We start from the raw sequence: 20,172 nt of genomic DNA, 5'->3' as shown, positions 1-20,172 counted from the left end.
AACAAAGTTTCGTATTAAAAACGTATCGTACAAAAGTGTAAGATGAGTTTCCATGTTTCTTTAATGTGCCAGTAGAACAGGATATAATTAAATATCAATCAATGCTATTTAATGAAAGATGTTGTCCCTTGACACTTGTAAAGCATTTTAAAACTATAATTTTATAATTATGGTGATTATACATAATTCCATTTATTCAATCAATAATTCTACTTGTTGATTAATGAATACTTTCTTCAATGTTTCGGACATATGATACGATCTGTGCAGCATAACAAATTGTGCAATTCACAGCTGTACATTTCACCCGTGATATTTCGTGCGCATTCAAATTATCGCATTTACAAACTATTATTAGTTGCTAGTAGGGTTGCTGTACATGGTTACTATCCGAGTCTACACTTAATTCAACTCATCCGCTTTCCATTATTAGAGTAACAACACACCTCAAGGTTAAGCCGCCCATCGACGATGACTCGCCCGATATTCCGGTGGACACACAACGGTGAGGGTGAGCAAGCATGCGTCCGGTTCCGAATGGCGATCGCATAATCCTGTACTGCAAACAATTACATAAGAAAACGTTTCCACCGTGCGTGAACGTGAACAATGTCACATACGGCCCACCAACAGGGATCGTCAGACAACCGCCAGCAAAGCTTACCGCGGAACATAACGAGAAAATGGAGGAAATGCAAACCACTAGCGGACGGTTTCAATATAACGAAAATAAAAACACTCAACGCTGCTACGCTCTCTCAGCTGCCACTCCTTTTGACTGACATTTGAATTCGCAATAGGTACTACTTTGGACACTTTTGGATCCGGAGGGCACCTTATTCTCTTACCTACAATGCGATTAAAAACAACCACGATCGGAAAGAGCTGCCTGATCGTCTTTGGGAGTATTCAGCCTTGCATAATCGTATAGAAAGTACACTATTCAACCATGAAACAGATCTTATCCTGTCTGGTAAATAGTATATTATGCAAAGACAGCTTTGCAAATGGCAAAAACATTTGAAAAATCATTATTAATAGTCAGTATTCTTTTGACAAAATGTTAAACTGATTGAGAATACTTCAAAATTTCGCGTTGAGCTCATACTCTGTTACAGCTAAATTAATGATAATCATATATTTATTTTTATTTAAAAACCCAGTATAACGAAAGCTTTCTCTAGCTATTCGAAGTAAAATCTTCAAATTATATTTAATATAATTTTAAGCTTGTAAACAATTATCCAAAGCAAACGATCCTCCTCAGATGCAAATGTTATTCAAATGCTAGCTACTACGTCGAAAAAATGCAACCCCATTAAATCGCTCCTGTCCGTCATGCAACAAATGTTGATGCGATAATAATTGCGAAAGGAAACATAAATCTATTCCCGGCACGCCACACATTTCATCAGATACGACGTGGACCTCGCGCTGGCCGCTCGGGACTGCTGTGTTCTCGTAAGTGTTAAACATTTCAAGCTCCAATTGTTTTTGCCTCCACCGTAAGTCAATCACTAAACCACTGAGGTTGCTAGCTAATGGGGGTTGGAGCATTTGATAGCGCCAAATAGCGCAAAAAGGAATGAATTTGCCTCCTTTTTCCCACCGACCAAACGAGCACCATGGTTTGAAAATGATACATACTCAAAGGCGCGATAAAATGGTACCGACATCGTTTCTAAATTAAGTTATATTGAAACAAATGCATCAAGTTGTGTAGGCATCTAACCATGTCGTAAATGATCATTTTAAATTGTACTGCAACAAACAGACAAATGTTTTGAGTAAATTAGCAGAAGAACTAACTATTTCAGGACAAGATATTTTAAAAACAAACCATCCTTAAGAGGCATATTACAAAATTTTCTTTTTCTCCTGAATCAAAAACAAACAATCGCATCAACTACACTACTGCAAAAATGAATTTATCATATCCTCATCGACGGTACATCCAACTGCACACCGTTCGCATTTATAGCGATTGCGGATTAATTATCGCCTTGATTACGGCACCGGCACACTCCAATATCTATGATTAAATCGTTAATATCGAACCGTCACTCGGTGGCACACTTCGTCGCAGCAATTAGCGTGACAGCGATCCGTTTTTCCGGTTGCTTCGTCTCAGTAACCATGCATGACACATACAGACGAAACGAGGGGTCACAAGCATAAAAAAGAAAAGAGAATCGAAACCAATATTGCTATCTGATCATCCATGCGTCGGAATACAGGTGAGAGAAGAAAAAACGCATACCATGCGCACATCCTGGCTATACGGAGCGATCATAATGTGTATGCTTTACCAGCCAACCCGCTTCACCACACCCCATTCATCAACAGACTCGTAAGGCTACACTAGCTATTACCGTATCACGGGAAGCGGCCGTTTTATGATGAGGATACGGCACACACATCCATGCGCGACGTTTCTAGTTGCATTATGCAAATGATCTCGACGGCTGACCATGCCTCTCCGCACACTCCATTTTCGTACAGAAAAAGGAACGGACGGGCAGCTCCTCCGATGGGAACAGCTCTTCCGTGCGCCTTCTACTGTGCCGTTTATCCTTCACTTTACATCATGCGTTTGATTAGTGCGACGAAATGCTTGTGCGTACGTGCGCCGACTCATGCGCAAATTGTGAAGACCACCAGACGCACACACGGTCGCTTCATAATGCCCACTGGGAAATATTTTGTCCCCTTTCAGTAAGGCACAGACAAGCTCCATCCAATGGTAACTCACCACCGTAACGCTATCTGATGGGACCTACAGAAAACGAAAGTAGCACACAAAAAAGTACGCCCCCCCCACACAGCGTAACGCGTCAACAACCCATTGACTTACATTTGGCACCGATACTAAGCTGACTACTTCCACCCCAAACAGAGAGCGAGCGTCGTTTCCATGGCTCTCATTTTCCCTTTCGTTTCCCCTTTTCTTCGCGATAGCACCGTCTGCAGCGGGCAGATAACGGACGACAAGCTTCAACCTGACCCACCTGATCTCACCGGAGCGCACGTGAGCAGCCCCGTAGACGTAATCTTGACTGCCGTGGGCCTGCCGCCCCACTAAAGCGAATGGAAGGCCGCGAACGCGTAATCATAGATACTGTGCGCGATGGTTCGATGGTTCGGGTTTAGCAGTTTGCCGGTTACGTGCTCACTTGCTGTGCGCAGGAGAGCATCCCCACACAGCGCTCGGACACTGTTAGCTGGTCGGTTGCAGCTGCATGCACTGGGCAACGGGTTGCAGCAAAGCAGGACGGAACGGGCGGTTCAAACCATTGCGTCATCAGCCAACGACCAAAACGCTCCAACGCAGGAGAGCAACGAGCATCGTGGCGTTGGTAAATTGGGCAAAAACTTACGCGCATCCGATGGACGCAGACGGGACGGACCGTGGAGTAAACCAAAACGTGTGGAGCACTAGCACAACATTTTACAATCATCGCTTCTAATCAGAGCTCATTTGAAGCGATTAGCTCGCATTTTCAGTGCGGAGTACTGCACACAATCTGCGCATTGCACTGTTTGCGCTTCTTCCGCTGTTTATTCTACCGTGATAATGTGGTGCATAAGCGACGAGCATGTTCCGTGTCTTTTCAGGTGCCATGTCTTTTAACTACCACTTGAAATGGGCGTTTAATTGCTGCTATCTATGGCTTTCTCACAGTTAGATGCACGCAACGAGTGGTTAGTTCCGACATGCGTTCCAAGGGAGGGATGCATAATGAACATTCCCATGGAAGGGAAAGCGTTCGAGATATGTCGCACTAGTGGCAGTCTTGGCAGCAGACTGGAAGGAAAAAGCTTCAAGCGATGAGTTAATTTGCTGGAGCATTTCAATTAGCCATTTATTGTTTACTGTTGTTGAATGGCAGTTTATTTTCCTAGTATGAATTAAACCATGTTAGAACGGTTTAACGCTGATGTTTCTGATCAGTAAAGCATGCTTCAAAAACAAACATCAAATATGTAGTAAGTGAATCGGATTTCTCCATATGAAAAATTGTAACACTATCCATTTGGCTTCCATCACTGTCGAATTGGAAAACACATAATTCAATCCTATGCCACATCGATCAATCAATCTCGTGTACACTTTCTCCAGAACTAAACAGATTAACAGTACTGTGCCCATCGAGCTTTATTAAGCCCTTAACAGTTAAGCTTATTTCGTAATGCCACTTTATCCGAGCTACCGGAAGATGGCAGCTGTACCACTTGAAGTCATCCGCTACCGTCAATATACCGCTCTTCAAATACTCTTCCAGCTCTTACCACAACCGTAGCAAACGCTCCTATTGTGCACAACATTACTTGCCCTTGCAGACTCTTTCTCTCTCCCTCTTCGCTCAGTCAATGAATCGATCAAACGCCGAAACGCCTTGCCCGCAAGCGTCTTCATCTTGAGCAGCTGTTTGTGCGTTAGTTACATCATTGTTCAAATTTTTGCAGTTTCATAAGCCCCTCCCAACACCGCGGAAACGGAACGCCCAGCGAGGGATCGCAGGGATGATGATGTTTTGGAGTTTCCTCCTCTGTACCGGGGCGGGGGGGATCCTCGGAGCGACTGCCATGAATAACGATTGAATATTAATGTTTGGTTCACGCTCTGGATCAATTTAACGCATTTCGATTCGCCCTATCGATGCTTGTAGCTTGGAAAGCTGAATGTATGAATAACATTAAGAAGCGTTTGTAACGCTTAACGATCCTTAAAAACAACATAAAACTAGGGTTGTACTAATTTGTTAGCGCGCAAAAAAATTATGAGACAGTGAAACTCGTAATTTTGAGCTTTTAAATTCTTGTATAAAAACCGATTATCTAACTGATGGTAATTTGCCAAATGATTCCACCCACGAAAAGCTCAAGCAACCGACAAGAGAAATTGTTTGCATCTCAGCAACGAGAAGCTTCCGACGCATGCATCTTTTGCAAATATGCCCTCCTTCTTGCACGCCACCTTTGTACACCGCAAGCTCGCCGCGAGGTGCGTCGTACTCGTCGTTCTCCAGACCAATGCACCTCCATCTCTAGCCAGCCCGCTGTCAAGGCGAGCACACGGTGAAAGTGCTTTCGGCGGAATGTGAGCAATATTACATCATCCCCATAAGTGGGTCGAAAACTGAGCGAAGTGCAAAAAAAGGCCACAGCAAAACGAGTACCGAATGGGAGAAGCGAAAAAGAAATAATAAACAGAACCCAAGGAAGGAAAGTGTGCACACGCGCCGAGAAGCTGTCGGAAAAGCTCGAAGATCAACCGTATGGCCAGTGCAAGGCTTTACCCCGCGCCCCGCCGGGCGTTTCGATCTTGCACGGTTGATTATGTATAAGTGCCATTTGCGCTAGGAAGCATTAGTGTGGGCTGATTATCAGACGCCGTGCAATCATCAACCATCAATCGGGGAGCTTGACGCTAGGAAAAGGATCATTGCCACCCCGGATAGCTTGTTGTGTGACCAATAAATCAGTATGATGAGCTTTTTTGCTTATCGTTGCCGCAGTAATGAAGATAATTATAAGATGTGACTTTATTCAAATCTTAACAAACAAACAAAAAAACACACACAATACTATATTTATTTCCCGTTTCGCGCTTCTCGCTGCATTGAACTCTTTTGGCACAAACGCAGGTGAATTACATTGTTTTTTGTTTTCTCGTAAGAATGGCCTAGTTGACCGTACCACTTTACAATATTATTTATTTGTTTAAATTTAAAGCATTTTAATATAAACAGAATCGATTACTTTACGTTCAAAATAATGATTAATTTTCGATTTCGATTTGTAATAAAAACAATGAGTTCAATTTTCAATCTGATTAATTATACCAGAACTGTTTTTTCTTTTATCTTTTTCGTTTGTTGCACATTCAACAGCTCATCAAAAAAAACCTTCATAGTTCTAGGTGTCAACAAATTTCCATAAACATTATGTGATGGTTATCCCTTCGCATCACACATTTCACCTGATTAGACCTTATAATAAGCCGATTATGTCTAGTTTGTAAGAACCCTAAAGTTTTCAACATGATTTGTTCTTCTGTCCGCTGCACCACCAGTGTCAAAAGCTTCCGAACGGAAACATCATCCAAACGCAGCTCATTGCTTCTGTACAAGCGCTCGATGTTTATATTATTCTACAAAAAATCCTATGGAGCGCTCTCTATTATCCACGATGAAGCAATAATAGGAACAAACCAGCCAGACAAAATTCACCAAAAAGAAAAAGACCAAGTACCAATAATACCTTCATCCTTCGCTTTGAGGGCGGCAACGGAAAATGGTGCGACCCAGTGCGAGTGCTTAAGTCCGCGAGCTAAAGATTATGTCGGTCGTAGTTGGTCGTCAGGCAATGTTTACACACGAGCGGACTGACCCGGCAAACGATCGTTAGGTCGCCCGTGCGTCGTCACTCGTACCAAGATGTAACAAACCACCTTTCGTCTGCTGCTGCTACTCCTGCTGCACCTCGGGCGAATGCTCCTCGCGGAGAACATACAAACCCCACCCGCACACGCTCCACGGTACACACTAACAAACGATTCATCTGTTCACTCCGCTCCTCACTCTCACTTTCTGTATGCTTGGTCTGGTCGTCTTTTTTCTACTCTCACTCTCATCGATGACAACAACAACACAACTATGAACGCCACCACCACCACCCGGACCCCTTAAGCAGCCTCTGCACGCTCAGCCTACCGGACCCCGGGTAAGCGCACGCCGAAGCATTATTACAACCTCACAGTTGGTTCGGTCTTGGCTCGGTGGGATCTGTGATGAAGGGGGTAAAAAAAAGCTGCAAGACAAGAAAGACGTCCCCACTACCACGAGGCGGCGGTTTCGAGCATATGGAGCTTTTCAGGTGATTTTTGTGTAAAATTTTCATTAGTCTTACTCCTGAACTCGGACCCGTCAGACGTGCACGATCGGTTCGTGCGTACGTGTGTACGTGTGAGTGCTGCACACCAAACCGTGGTTTTCCCAGCGGCTCCATCGACGTAAGGATCCAGTCCAGTGCGCTCTGTTCGCACACCGACCGTTACGACTCAGACAGTGCATTATCTAATAGGTTGTCTAAAGTGCTTTGCTTTGTGGGTGCGGTGCGCCGAATCGTGAAGGATATAACGCAAGCTGTGAGCTTTGTGTGTAGCCGTGTGCGTGTGTGTAGCTGTCAGCTAATAATTCGTTTAAATTCTGTGTTCGCAATAGAACCGCAAATTCCACTCGCTTCCAAGTGCGTCGGAAGTGATCTACTAGTAGGTGCAAGGACTTGCACTAATATTTATGTGACTGTGTGTTACGAAGCCGCAGGCCCTCATCATTCCGCGACGCCAGGCGGGAAGGTTGTACATTGTTGTGAATGGTTTGCAACCACGCAACGTACGATAAACGTTAAAAGGATGTGGATTGTGCGAGATTGAACGATTCGATTCCAACCACGCTGCTCCAGTTGTGCGCTCGCACGGAGGAAACATCACGCATGACGGTTAATTGGTTATGGGTTTATTTTAATAAGCGAACCAATTCGTTCCATACCCGGTGCTAATTAATAGTTCGAGAAAAGTGGCTGGACTAAACACAAAGCCAGTGTGCAAAGTCAACGCGGTGTGTTGAAGTAATGCAAATATTTGCGCGCGCCTCTGCCATTTTTCTTGCGCTGCCCGTAGAAGGACAGTCAGTGTAAACGTTAGGTGCTGATTATTTCTTTACGACACGCTTTATTGTGGAATGTTTTGTTCGTGTGGTTTTGGCTCATCTACATCAAAACACGATTACATGCGTCACGTGTAGTAAAATTCAAATCATTAACCATCTGCGATACAAGCAATTGTTTTAAATTATCATAAATAAACAGCAGCACATTGTACAAAAATGTCTCTGTATGAATTATCATAAATAAACAGCAACACATTGTACAAAACATAAACAGGAGACCAAAGGAATGTAGCGATTAGCCGCTCTAAGCTGTTGATTATTGTTTTGTGTTATAAAAAAGTGTTATAAATAATAGCAAAAAAATCAAATTATCGAGTAAGAAAACACATAACGTTCATGTAAAAATCAGCAAGGATTCAAATAACTACTTTTCAACCATTAACACAATTTGTACTTCTACTATTTGTATAGTTTTCCGTAAATGAAAAAAAAATCAGAAGTTATATTTTTTTTAACTGAAATATTGTCTTATTTCGCAATCATCGCACAATAATATTTATTCAAAACAAACATAAACAAAACCGTAATGATATGATCTTCAACTACGCGTTCGTGTTTACTAGTTGCGTTTGAAAATGCATCCCTGCCAACATTCGACAATTGGCTTTCTATTAATTCAACAATCGTTGCGAAAGTATTTGTCGATCGTTGCCAATCAATAATTTTGCGATTTCCAAGCTTTTGATCATACACTCCTCCGCACAATAGCAAACCTTTAATTATACGGCCAATCAAATGTACTACAATAATAAATCGCTCTATTCATAGTGTGCGACTCGTGTTTACTGCGGAAGTTTTTTTTAAATAACTCAAATGTTCAAATGAAAAATCAAGCAGTGCGAGCAACCGGGACGAATAAAACAAATCATTCAGTTCGTCGTACAAAGAAACTCGCCGAACGATCGTGCTTTTGACATCATCTGGTAGTTGTGTATGTAGTTGTGTATGTGTGCTTGTTGCAACTAGGTAACATTCCATTTCACGCGTGTCCTTCAGGTTGTGACGAACGCGAGCAAAAGAAAGCAGTTCCGTCCTCATCGTGAAGCAAACGAAGGAAGAAAGTGTAATTCGGCCTAAAAAACGAATGTAGTGATACAGACCAACGGGCAGACAAAGTGGTGCATAATGTTCTCCAGTTGTTTAATTGAGTTTGTGAATGTTTGATACAGAGTAATCGTATTGATTTCTAGCCATACGGCGTTAATACAGCGACCATACATCAAATCAGCTACAAATCTATATGTGGTACAATGGAAGACGAAAAGCAACGGCAGCTTTGGATCATTTTTCAAATGTAAGTGTTCAAATATAATTGATTTTTATGCTTGTAATACAAGTTTAAAGGCTTCAAAAAACTGGAGTACCCTATCACAGCTGAAAAACAAAACAAAAACTTTAAAGGGCAACAGGTTCGTTGAACGCACGAAACACGAACCTGAAAAGGCAATAATGTCACCTCAGGCTCGGGCATCAAGCATCGCGAATGCCGGCCAATGTCATCTACCGGGGCAGTCCGAAACCCCGAAATTATGTGAACCCCGTGTGCACGTAATCGATAAGGTGCTGCAGCCGGTGACTGCGACTAGGGATGGCTAGTAACTGTTCGAGTGACACACTTTGGGTCAGGTTTTGGGGTTGTCAGTTTCAACGGACACGATTGATGGCTTGATATTGCTTATGCATCTCGCGCTCCGTTCCTTGCTCCTTTAATTCGCCAATAAGGCCAGCACAACGAAAAGCAAAAGCGACGCCGTTGGCATCGACAGCGGTGAATGTATTTCCAAATGCAACATTTACGATAAAAAATCCCAAAACAAGAAACATACATCAGAGGAAAAATAAACAGCACAGCTTGAGGGAAGCGCACCGGGCGGACACATTCAAAAATCAACGAAATGTGTACAGCCTTCGCGGTTATGCAAGCCGTGAGCGGATGGGGCATGCGCTCGCAACCCTATTAGCAACCATTATATCACTTCAGTGAACTTCAACTCCACGCCATGCCCGTATCGCTCGCTTTGTCCCGGTCCACCCATTTTCTGACCCATTCCCATTTCCACGAGGCGCACTGATCAGGTTTGTGTTTGTGTATAAAATTAGGTCCATGAAGATGTGATAATGGACTCCGGCACAAGGGGTGATATGCCAGATAGTGGTGTTTTATTTGTTTACATCATATGTTAAAGCATCTTAACCTGCATAGATGATAGATTAGTCTCTATAAATGCATTGAAACAGCAGCTGTCAAAAAACTTATTCAAATAGATAAAAGCGTACCAAAACTGCGCGTGTAATCACGCGATGTAAACAGCTGGAACAACAACAAAAACAATCCCAGCTGCCTCGTCGTGATCGATTCGTGACACATTCGCACCCCGCGAAAACGCAGCCAAAGAGCGATGGCTTTGCGTTGGTATGTCATGTCTTAACGATCGTTTCACTTTTCATTTTCAAGGTTATACTCTTTCTTTCGCACCATCCCGACCGCAGCGTGCTGTATACCTTCGAGACGGATGTCTACCATTGAAATCAAAACGATTGCAGTGGCGAATTCCCGCAGACTGGACGGCTTCTGCCGTGATCCGAAGCGACGGTGCTGAAAGGGAAGACAAAAAACCAATGACCCAATTTTGTAGCGACGAACCGAAGCAGGTTTGGCTGGTATCCGTAACTGCTGGCCGTATCTGGCGGCTTAAGTTGTTGTTATTGTTTTACACGCTGATCGCAAAGTATGACACGATCACAGTCCAAAAATTTGCACATACCATCGATTCTTCCCATGCGCATGTTAAGACGTACCGTGAAGCCAGACGACCATCACGCTTTACGCCTTCGATTCCATTTTAGCCGAATGAAGTTGAGGTTCGAGACGAATCGAAAGCAATCTGGGGCTCATTACGTAAGAACCAATCTCGAGCCAGAAGCTGTTTTCGTGGAAACGTAGCTACACCGGAACGTGAATGGTGCAACAGGTTACAAGATAAAAGAAGGTCGGAATAGAGAAGTGAGATAGACATCGCATTACAACACAAGAGCATAAAGCATAGCAGGCAGCAATAAATGTTGTTCCGAACGTAGACTACATTTTTTTTGTGTACAAAGAATGAAGTTCCATGCGTAAGGAACAACATGAGAAGGGAGTTAATAGTAAGACACATGCATACTAAAGATCCCAACATACAACAACAACAACAACAATAACAAATATGATATTATTTAAAATCATGATGTTGATCGAGTAATACAAAATTAGATATTGTACAAGCTCATTCATTAATTAAATATTCAGCTCATTCAGTAAAACAAAATCATCGTTTTTGAATCAATACCAATGCTACATGTTTGATGAAAAGAAAGGAGTAATTTGCAGCGAAAGGTGATGGTAATTTAACCTGCGGAAAAATTGGAACTATCAGCGAACCTTCGCGAAAGGTTAAATTACAGCTACTGCCAGATGTATCACGTTACCGAACGTCCTTAAGCCAAGCGTTGCTACTGCCATAACTAGGCATCCACCACCTTCTTCATTTGGCAGTGTTTTCAAACAATTACACTGCAACCGATACCACCCCTGCCGGTAGCGACCCGTTCTCTCCTCGCTCAACCTTGGGTGAAAGGCGCATCGCTAGCGCGTACACTTGTAGCGATAAATGATGATACATAAGAGTGCCATTATTTCATGGGCTTCTAGTTTCTTTTGCGTCACCGAATGCGCGATCGCCATCGACATGCACGTAGCATAAACCGTAGCAGCGTAAGCAGGATGCGGCAATGCGAAGTTGTTGCGCACTCCAAATGGTACGGCAGTATGGTGCTCATACTAATATACACCACTGACCACAGTTTGCGGGCGGGAGTGCGGATTATCAACATGCAAATGTTAAATGCAATAACCTCATGCAGTAGATGGGTTGCATGTGTTATCATACTGAGTTTAAAACATATCATTATGAATGATAATGATTATGAGCTATATATCAATGGACAATCAAATTTTCCTCAACCTATAGCACGTTCACGTGAGTGTCCATCGATCCAAATGCCTCACCAACGTGTCAAAAATGAAGCTGTTTCAAATTATTGCAAGAGCTATTTTAAAGTCCGTGCTTTATAACACCGATTGCATCATCATCTTCAGTTGTGAAGGTGCGACGAGCGAATGAAACACACAGGAGAAAAAGAAAACATCGACAACGTTATTACTAAACATGTTTCCAACAAATGGCAAAATAAAACATTCACAAGCTACACCATTAAACATCAAATGAAAGTGTTGGCCAGTGTGTACGTGCGAAATGACAGAAAAATGAAGCAAAAAATACGTGCACAGCAAAAAAACACAACGCGGGCCAGAAAATAGCGCCAAGCACGGCCAATTTATGAGATGAAAATTGCTGCACCATATTCTCCTTCTCCCTGCTGCTGCCGACTGTTGCTGTTCCTTCGCCCGGATTCCGATCCCATTTGTTCGCTTCCGGGTTGGCTGGGCTACACAGTGCCACTTTTTGTTCGCAGAGCTGGAAACGAAATCGTACATAGCTTCCCATGTTCATTTTTCCTCCCGAACCGTTATACTTTTCTGGGCTCGTCAGTAGTGGGCACCTTTTGCATGTTACAGTGAGACTACTCGAATAAACATATGTACCTTTTACCTCCCTTGCCCCATAACCATACGCCCGTAAACAAACAAACGGCCTTAAATTTGCAACACCACAGTGGTACGGAGTAAATGTTGGACCTTTATGTAGTTCACATGCACATAACCCGATATCATCATTTTATGACGTCTTAATAGGATCAGTTAGAGTGCCGGATAGGCTTCAACGGCCTTTCGTCGTATCAGGCCATACAATGGAGCCACCCGTTATCCTGATAGAAAGTGACGATGATCGATTGTAATTGCAATTGTGCCTAACGAAGAGAGAGTGCCATTTCACACGTCATGCCATTAACGTAAAATATTAAACAGCTTTGATAGTGTTGTACAAGACATTCCATGAAACATTACTATGCTTCAGTCTTTAAACTTAAGAAGTAAGAAGGTTTCCCATCCTTCTAAAATCTGTGTAATATAACATGTCTGTACAGCAGCAGCATGAGCACGAAATGTCATTAAATAGTCATACATTATATTCCCAAAACAATTCGTCCTTCTCATGCGCACTATTATGTTATCAGAAAAAAACAATACATCAAGGAATTATGACCAGCACTACCGTTAAATGTACAGTCTAATATCATGTCCTTCCATATATCCATCATGTTCAAAGCCATACATACTTCCAGCAATTACATCACTGGCAAAATGAAAAGGGAACAAAGGCAAATCCTTATTCATATCAAACTAATTTAATGCATACAGTTAGAAAGTACATCATCTTCCTGACGCGAATCGCATTCCAGTATAACCTTTCTACCTTCAATTCGATCATAATGTCAAAATATAGCACTAAACAGCAAAGTGAAACTATTTTATCAATCATCCCTTTAACGCTATAAATCGAATCTATTGACATTCGTGACTCTTAACCGGAACTGTGAACCAGAAATCAAAAAAGCATCGCTTACTATGTACTGCTGTTGTCGGAGTTTCCTGCTATTTTTAAACACCCGGCCCATTTCTACCAATCATCAAGCTAGCCCTTGTTCCTAACCACAATCAGGTTAGACCGGTGACTTCATAGTGGCGCCCAGCTAATTCCCTTTTCTCGCTCTAGCCAAACAACAACAGTTGACGTTACTGCAGCGCCTTAAGATACTGCTGCTACTCTACCACCTGCACCACCCAAACCCACCCACCCATTACACAAACGTTTTATCTCATTTGCCTACACTCAGTTGCCTTTCCTTCCCCCAGAAATTCGGACGGAGGTGATACATTGAGGCCCCTCGCATTCATACTTCTTTGCCCCACTACCCTTGCATTGAAAGCTGGATGCATTTATAGCACATAAGACGATTAGCAAAAGGTACGGAGGTTCGACTGCTACTGGGAACATTTGCTTGAACAACTTTTACTTTCCGTTCGGCATCGTTTGACTGCTCAGGGTTTTGTTTTCGTGTCCCCCTTTTTGCCTAGCACGTTAACCGATTCCGTTGGACGTTATCGTTATCCCTCTGGGGTTACACTTCGCCTATACAGCAGGCTCCAATCGTCAGTATGTATAACAGGCGACTGCTCGCACAGTGATGATTTCCACTGTGCGACAGGATTATTGCATGTTCGTTATGCATAGCTCGGAAAAGGTACTTCAGAAATTGTGTCTGTGGCCCAGTTTGCCTGCCGACATCGGTCTCATCATCAGTGGGCCAACGGAAATGGTAGTGGTGATGCAACACCGCACACTCGTAGGTGGGTTACAATGGATGTTATCCGTATGAACCGTTTGGTTTTACCGGCAAATGTCCCGGCCGGACAGCGTGATGTCATGTGACGATGGTTTAGTGCATATAACGCTTACCATCATATCATCTAACTAACCAAGAAAGCCACGCCTACGAGGTAAACGACTAAAGTTGATGAACGACCGCGTGTTTCACATCAGTCATGATAACCTTCTCTAATCGTGCCGAACACATTACGTTTTTTTCTTCCAATCGTTTTGTTATAAAAACGGTATAAATAGCGATGAGCTACAGATCAACCAATTGAAATTGATTATTTGAGAATTAATATTGAGGAAAAAGAAACATTACACCATAGTATTTGTAAGCAGACATGTGCTCGACGCAAAAAAAGACTAGACATACTAATTACCCCCAATAACTTTCTATTAACACTCGAAATCATAGTTTGACACAGTATGGAGACGCCTAACATAGCTGTCTAATCTAAAACATTCCCATTCTCCACGTATAATCCTGTACAGTTACCGATTTATCTCCCTGCTACATGCTACAACATGGAAGCAAAATGAAAGCACGTTAATAATGACCCTGGAAGCAAACTACTTGCATTCACTGTTCCGGAAAACCAAAAACTTCTCTTTGTATCAAAGCAAAAGCGATATATAATTGCATTTAAGCAAATTATACTGCCTACTAATATCCTTCAATATATTAGTATGAAAATTTTAAATTAAAAAAAATCTCACAAATGATACCGACTTGCGCGTTTGCCAGACTAGATTCGATACCAAATTATGTAAATAATTTGTTACCATCAATAAAAAGTGAATTATTAAATTTGTTTCACGAACCGATATTCTTGGATTTTCTTCCAAATTCGTGTTTAGAGACATCCATGAAATATGATTTCCATTTCCACTGGTACATTTGGTACTCAAATAATTTTCGCTTTACCACAACTCAGCAGAAAAGCATGAGGTAGAAAATGTCAAACATGGAAAGGTTAGATCCGTTGTGCTTCCGTAACCATGATAAACATCATCGTTCAACCATTGTTATTCCACATGGCACAAGCCAAAAATTCCCTATTGAAGAACAGATGCCTCAATTATACAGGCGTAGGAAGGGGGTAGCTTCATTTTGTTTTTTTTCCTTTTTTTAACCGTGAAAGCGTATGTACAAATATTCTCGCTAATTTTCGTGACCAAACGCGGTAGACCTTGCCGTCGGTACGCCTATCTCACTGCGACAGAAACCTCCACGATCGATTGACATTCACGCCAGACGAACTAGTGCTGGCATGAACACTTGCTTTGAAAATATATTTGTAGGCGAAGGTTAGAAGCGTTGCGTGTTCAAAAATCGAGCCCGCAAAGCAGGACACACGGTAAAAATGTATGTTCCAAGGATTCAAAACAAATTATTTTTTTCACCCGAAATCGTTGCACAGTGGTTTAATTTTTTTATATTGTTATACATAATGTTTCCATTGTACGATATTTCTTCACATAATGGTGATCCATATTGGGCGACCATATTTTGGAGATATTAATCCCATTTCATTACTTTCTTCGCTAACGGAGCTCCGTCGTAAGCATCATTCCTAAACGCCTACCAGTATGCAATCCAGCGTAACATGCGCAACGGCATTGGTGCTATCTCCATTGTCGTCTTTTTCACGTACGTTTTACATTTACGAGTTTACTTGCTGGGGGGTTCACACGCCAACGAACATTAAACACAAAAGAGGTGCTTGTTTACAACTTACCCACAGGGTGGTATTGTGAATAAATTACGTTGCTATTTACTAGTTATACACCCTTCATTGGCATCCCAGGGAAACATTCCAAGCACACCACACCTGGCAGGACAGCGGCGGAATGGCAAAAATTACTGCTTTTCTTTTAATTGATCCTACCTGGAATGATAAAGAAATGAACGGTAAAATACATTAATAAACTTGCACTGCCTACACCCGGCACAACAACGACATCAGCAGGAATTCGCTCAGTATGTGGGGTAAACCAGTTTGATTTCTTAACAGGTTCATGAAATGTGTGTAGTGCAATATCTGAAACTAGTGTCTAATACACTTTATCTCTGTTTCTCTCTACAGGTGATCGACTGACTGGCAGAATTGACGGGATAAGGATTAACATCAATAGTAGTCTCTCTCCTTCTCCCATTACTGTATTGTAAACTATCAACGTCCACGGAGCGCGTCGGGAGAGCTCCAGTTCTAGTGACGGTGCCGTAAGCTATGTTTCGATGCACCGTTTCAAACGGCAAGCAGGAGCAGAAATTAAGAACTCAAACTACGCGCCACTGGCGTAAATATCCCAACTCCTGATCTGCAACACCAATACAACGCCATCGGGCTTTGCGTACCCTTCGGTACACTGTCAACGGTACTAACGGATTTAGTAGTAGAGTGTCAGCTAAGCGTACTACACACAGCTCAAGTGCGACCTAGCGCGTAATTCAAAAATAAGTAAATATGGTATTCAATGTACTGATAGCATCGTCTGTGATTAAAACGGCCACCGTCGTTGGTTCTAGTCTATGGCTCATCCCGTTTCTGCTGGGTGCCATTTCCTACTATCGCTACGATCGCGTCGATCCGGAATCGCGCGTCATCAACCAGGAAGCGCTACTGCCGGAGTATGATTTCATCGTCGTTGGCGGCGGCTCGGCCGGTGCAGTCGTTGCAAACCGGCTGACAGAGATCCACCGCTGGAAGGTACTGTTGCTGGAGGCGGGCCCAGACGAGAACGAGATCTCGGACGTGCCGTCGCTGGCAGCGTACTTGCAGCTGAGCAAGCTCGACTGGGCGTACAAGACGGAGCCAACGAACAAGGCATGCCTGGGCATGGTGAATAATCGGTGTAACTGGCCGCGCGGCAAGGTGCTGGGTGGATCGTCCGTGCTCAACTACATGATCTACGTGCGCGGCAACCGAAATGACTTTAACCATTGGGAATCCTTGGGTAATCCCGGCTGGGCGTATGACGATGTGCTACAGTTCTTTGTAAAATCCGAAGACAACCGTAATCCATACCTCGCTCGCAATCCATACCATGGACAAGGGGGACTGCTCACCGTGCAGGAAGCTCCCTGGCATACACCACTCGTTGCGGCGTTCGTGGAAGCTGGCACCGAAATTGGGTACGAAAATCGGGACATCAATGGTGAGCGACAAACCGGCTTCATGATAGCGCAGGGCACCATCCGAAGGGGAAGCCGCTGCTCTACGGCTAAAGCCTTTCTGCGCCCGATACGGCTTCGCAAGAACCTGCACATTGCGATGAACTCACACGTTAGCAAGCTGGTCATCGATCCGGAAACGAAGCATGCGGTCGGCGTTGAATTCTTTCGGGGCGGTAAGCGACACTACGTGCGTGCCCGGAAGGAAATTATCATGTCGGCCGGCTCGATCAACACACCGCAGATATTGATGCTGTCGGGTATTGGACCGCGGGCCCATCTCGAGGATGTGGGCATTACGACTATTCAGGATTTGCCGGTTGGCGAAAATCTGCAGGATCACGTCGGGATGGGTGGCTTAACGTTTCTGGTGGACAAACCCGTAGCGATTCTACAGAACCGTCTCGAGGCGGGCTCGGTGACAATGAACTATGTGATTAACGAACGCGGCCCGATGACCATACTGGGTGGGCTGGAGGGCATCGCATTCGTTAACACGCCCTTCGCAAATATCACTGATGACTGGCCGGACATTCAGTTCCACATGGCGCCGGCCTCACTCAACTCCGACGGTGGTGCTCGTGTCAAGAAGGTGCTTGGCCTCCGGGAGGACCTTTACAAGGAAGTATTCCACCCGATCGAAGACACGTACAGCTGGACGATAATGCCACTGTTGCTGCGGCCCCGGTCCCGCGGTTGGGTACGCCTCAAATCCAAAAATCCTTTCCACTACCCACTCATGAACCCGAACTACTTTGAGGATCCGTTCGACGCTGCCACCCTCGTCGAGGGTGCGAAGATAGCGTTACGCGTTGGGGACGCCAAGGTGTTCAAGCAGTTCGGTAATCGACTGTACCGCAAACCGCTACCAAACTGCAAGCAACATAAGTTTTTATCGGACGAGTATCTTGACTGCCAGGTGCGTACGATATCAATGACCATCTACCATCCGGTGGGGACGGCCAAAATGGGACCGCATTGGGATCCCGGCGCGGTGGTTGACCCACGGCTGCGCGTTTACGGCATATCTGGGCTGCGCGTGATCGATGCTAGCATTATGCCAACTATCGTAAGTGGCAACACGAATGCGGCTGTCATCATGATCGGTGAGAAGGGAGCACACATGATCAAAGAAGACTGGCTAGGGCACGATCGATGAGATTCGGCTTGAGCAGCTGTGTCATCAGCAAACCATCCTGTGCCATTCCAAAGTCGGGAGCATTCTTCTAGCCAGCCCAATCGTACCCCAATAATGCTCCTTAGAAACTCTACTAGGCCAGATATCGTCCCACCCTCTTTCATTCTTGCGTTGTCAAGTTATTGCGCAGCAACATAAAAATACCTCCCGCGAGTATGCGTTGAACCAAGATCTTAGTCCGATAGCTATTACTGTAGTTAGGTAAACGTGTGTGCGTTCTTTTTTCATCGTATTGTATAAGTTAATAAATATTACCTCAATTGAAAAAAGCAAACCTACCCGTCTTTCACAGCTACAGTGTAACACAACTATTAGCGTTTACCATTTGTCAGGTAATACCAGTATGGTAGGTTGAGTATTTGATCGTTGGTTGAGTATTATGTAAAGTGGGGTTTACAGAGTTACCAATTTCAAGGCCTGCTACACCTGCACCCATTGCACTCGGAGCCGGTAGTCGATCAAGTCACAATAAACAGATTGCAAGCATTGGGTGGACTGATGTACCAACTAGAGGAGTGCCTTATATGATCCTTACACTCGTAAACATTCTTTGACCGATTTTTTTTTCAAATATAACAAAAGGATGATTCATTTAAGCAATACGGCCTTTTTGGACCGTTAATCATGAATAAAAAAAAGGATGATTCACATATATATCACACTAGAGCGGCAATCGATTGTCAAGATTGCCAGGTCTACAATATTCATGAATGAGCTCAACCACCCATAATCGACTGCACGAAAATACGTTGAAAAAGGGTAAGTATCGATGCTATGATATACCCGAAAACACATTCATTTTTTTGTTTTTATTTTACTATTTTTCTTCCGATGGGATTGATTTTATTATACCGCCGATTGATGTACTTACTGTATTTCATACACTCAATAATCTAAAACCGACTACTTCATCTGGACCTGATAACATTCCAGCGTACATCTTAAAACACTGCCGTCACTCAGTTGCACCCATCTTTTCGAAAATATATAATGCTTCATTTGCGTCCCCGGAATCTACCCGGTGTAATTGAAACACGCTCGAATGGTTCCAATTAATAAGAAGGGCAGCCGTCTTGAACCCAGCAATTATCGTGGTATAGTCTCTCTCTGCGCATGTGCTAAGGTGTTTGAACTACTTTTGTACAAACCGCTACTCACTGCGGTATACAATTATTTGAGCCCGAGTCAGCACGGTTTTTTACCAAAGAGGTCTTCCACAACTAATCTTGTCCAATTTGTTGGTTACTGTTTCGACAACATGGACCGTGTCATCCAAGTTGATGCTACATATATCGACTTTAAGGCCGCATTCAATAGCATTTCGCATTTTATTCTGATTTCAAAGCTTAAACAACTGGGTTTCGTTGATAACAATATTACCTGGCTTCGCTCCTACTTAACCGGTCGCTCATAAGACATAACTATCGAACCTCATCGCTCTCACATTTACCAGTTCGTCCGGAGTCCTTCAAGGAAGTAACCTGGGCCCATTACTTTTTCTCATCTTTATCAACGATCTATCGTTTGTGCTACCGACGGGCCTGCACCTTATGTACGCCGACGAGGTGAAAATATTTCTGCCAGTGAAAAATGCTATTGACTGTCAACGTCTCCAGATAATCCTTTATGATTTCGATAGTTGGTGCATCAGAAACGGACTAGAAGTATGTGTGGATAAATGTCAGTGCA

The 20,172-nt window shown here is 43.5% G+C and overlaps 2 protein-coding genes across 12 annotated transcripts in view; one reads left to right on the top strand and one right to left on the bottom strand.

Annotated features, from left to right (window-relative positions):
* Nucleotides 1-20,172, bottom strand: part of LOC121588642 (flotillin-2) — a 156,287-nt gene that overhangs the window by 88,422 nt on the left and 47,693 nt on the right. The window lies entirely within an intron of this gene.
* LOC121588635 (glucose dehydrogenase [FAD, quinone]) lies at nucleotides 6,926-18,723 on the top strand. 3 transcript variants are annotated; one of them, XM_041906785.1, is made up of 3 exons: nucleotides 6,926-7,015; nucleotides 8,730-9,027; nucleotides 16,198-18,723. In XM_041906785.1, the coding sequence occupies exon 3, from the start codon at nucleotides 16,579-16,581 to the stop codon at nucleotides 18,442-18,444; it is 1,866 nt and encodes a 621-aa protein (XP_041762719.1). In that variant the 5' UTR covers nucleotides 6,926-7,015; nucleotides 8,730-9,027; nucleotides 16,198-16,578; the 3' UTR covers nucleotides 18,445-18,723. The 3 variants fall into 3 exon arrangements, with proteins under 3 accessions (XP_041762719.1, XP_041762720.1, XP_041762718.1); XM_041906786.1 differs by having other exon boundaries at nucleotides 8,700-9,027; XM_041906784.1 differs by having other exon boundaries at nucleotides 8,502-9,027.

Source organism: Anopheles merus, chromosome 2R (assembly GCF_017562075.2).
Source record: "Anopheles merus strain MAF chromosome 2R, AmerM5.1, whole genome shotgun sequence".
In the NCBI taxonomy this organism is placed as follows: Eukaryota; Metazoa; Arthropoda; class Insecta; order Diptera; family Culicidae; genus Anopheles; species Anopheles merus.
The sequence above is the reverse complement of the archived record's forward strand: the minus strand, read 5'-3'. Positions and strand labels throughout refer to the sequence as shown.

Bases quoted from the DNA above. Each gene is read 5' to 3' on its own strand.
- LOC121588635 (XM_041906785.1), top strand. From the start codon at position 16,579: ATGGTATTCAATGTACTGATAGCATCGTCTGTGATTAAAACGGCCACC.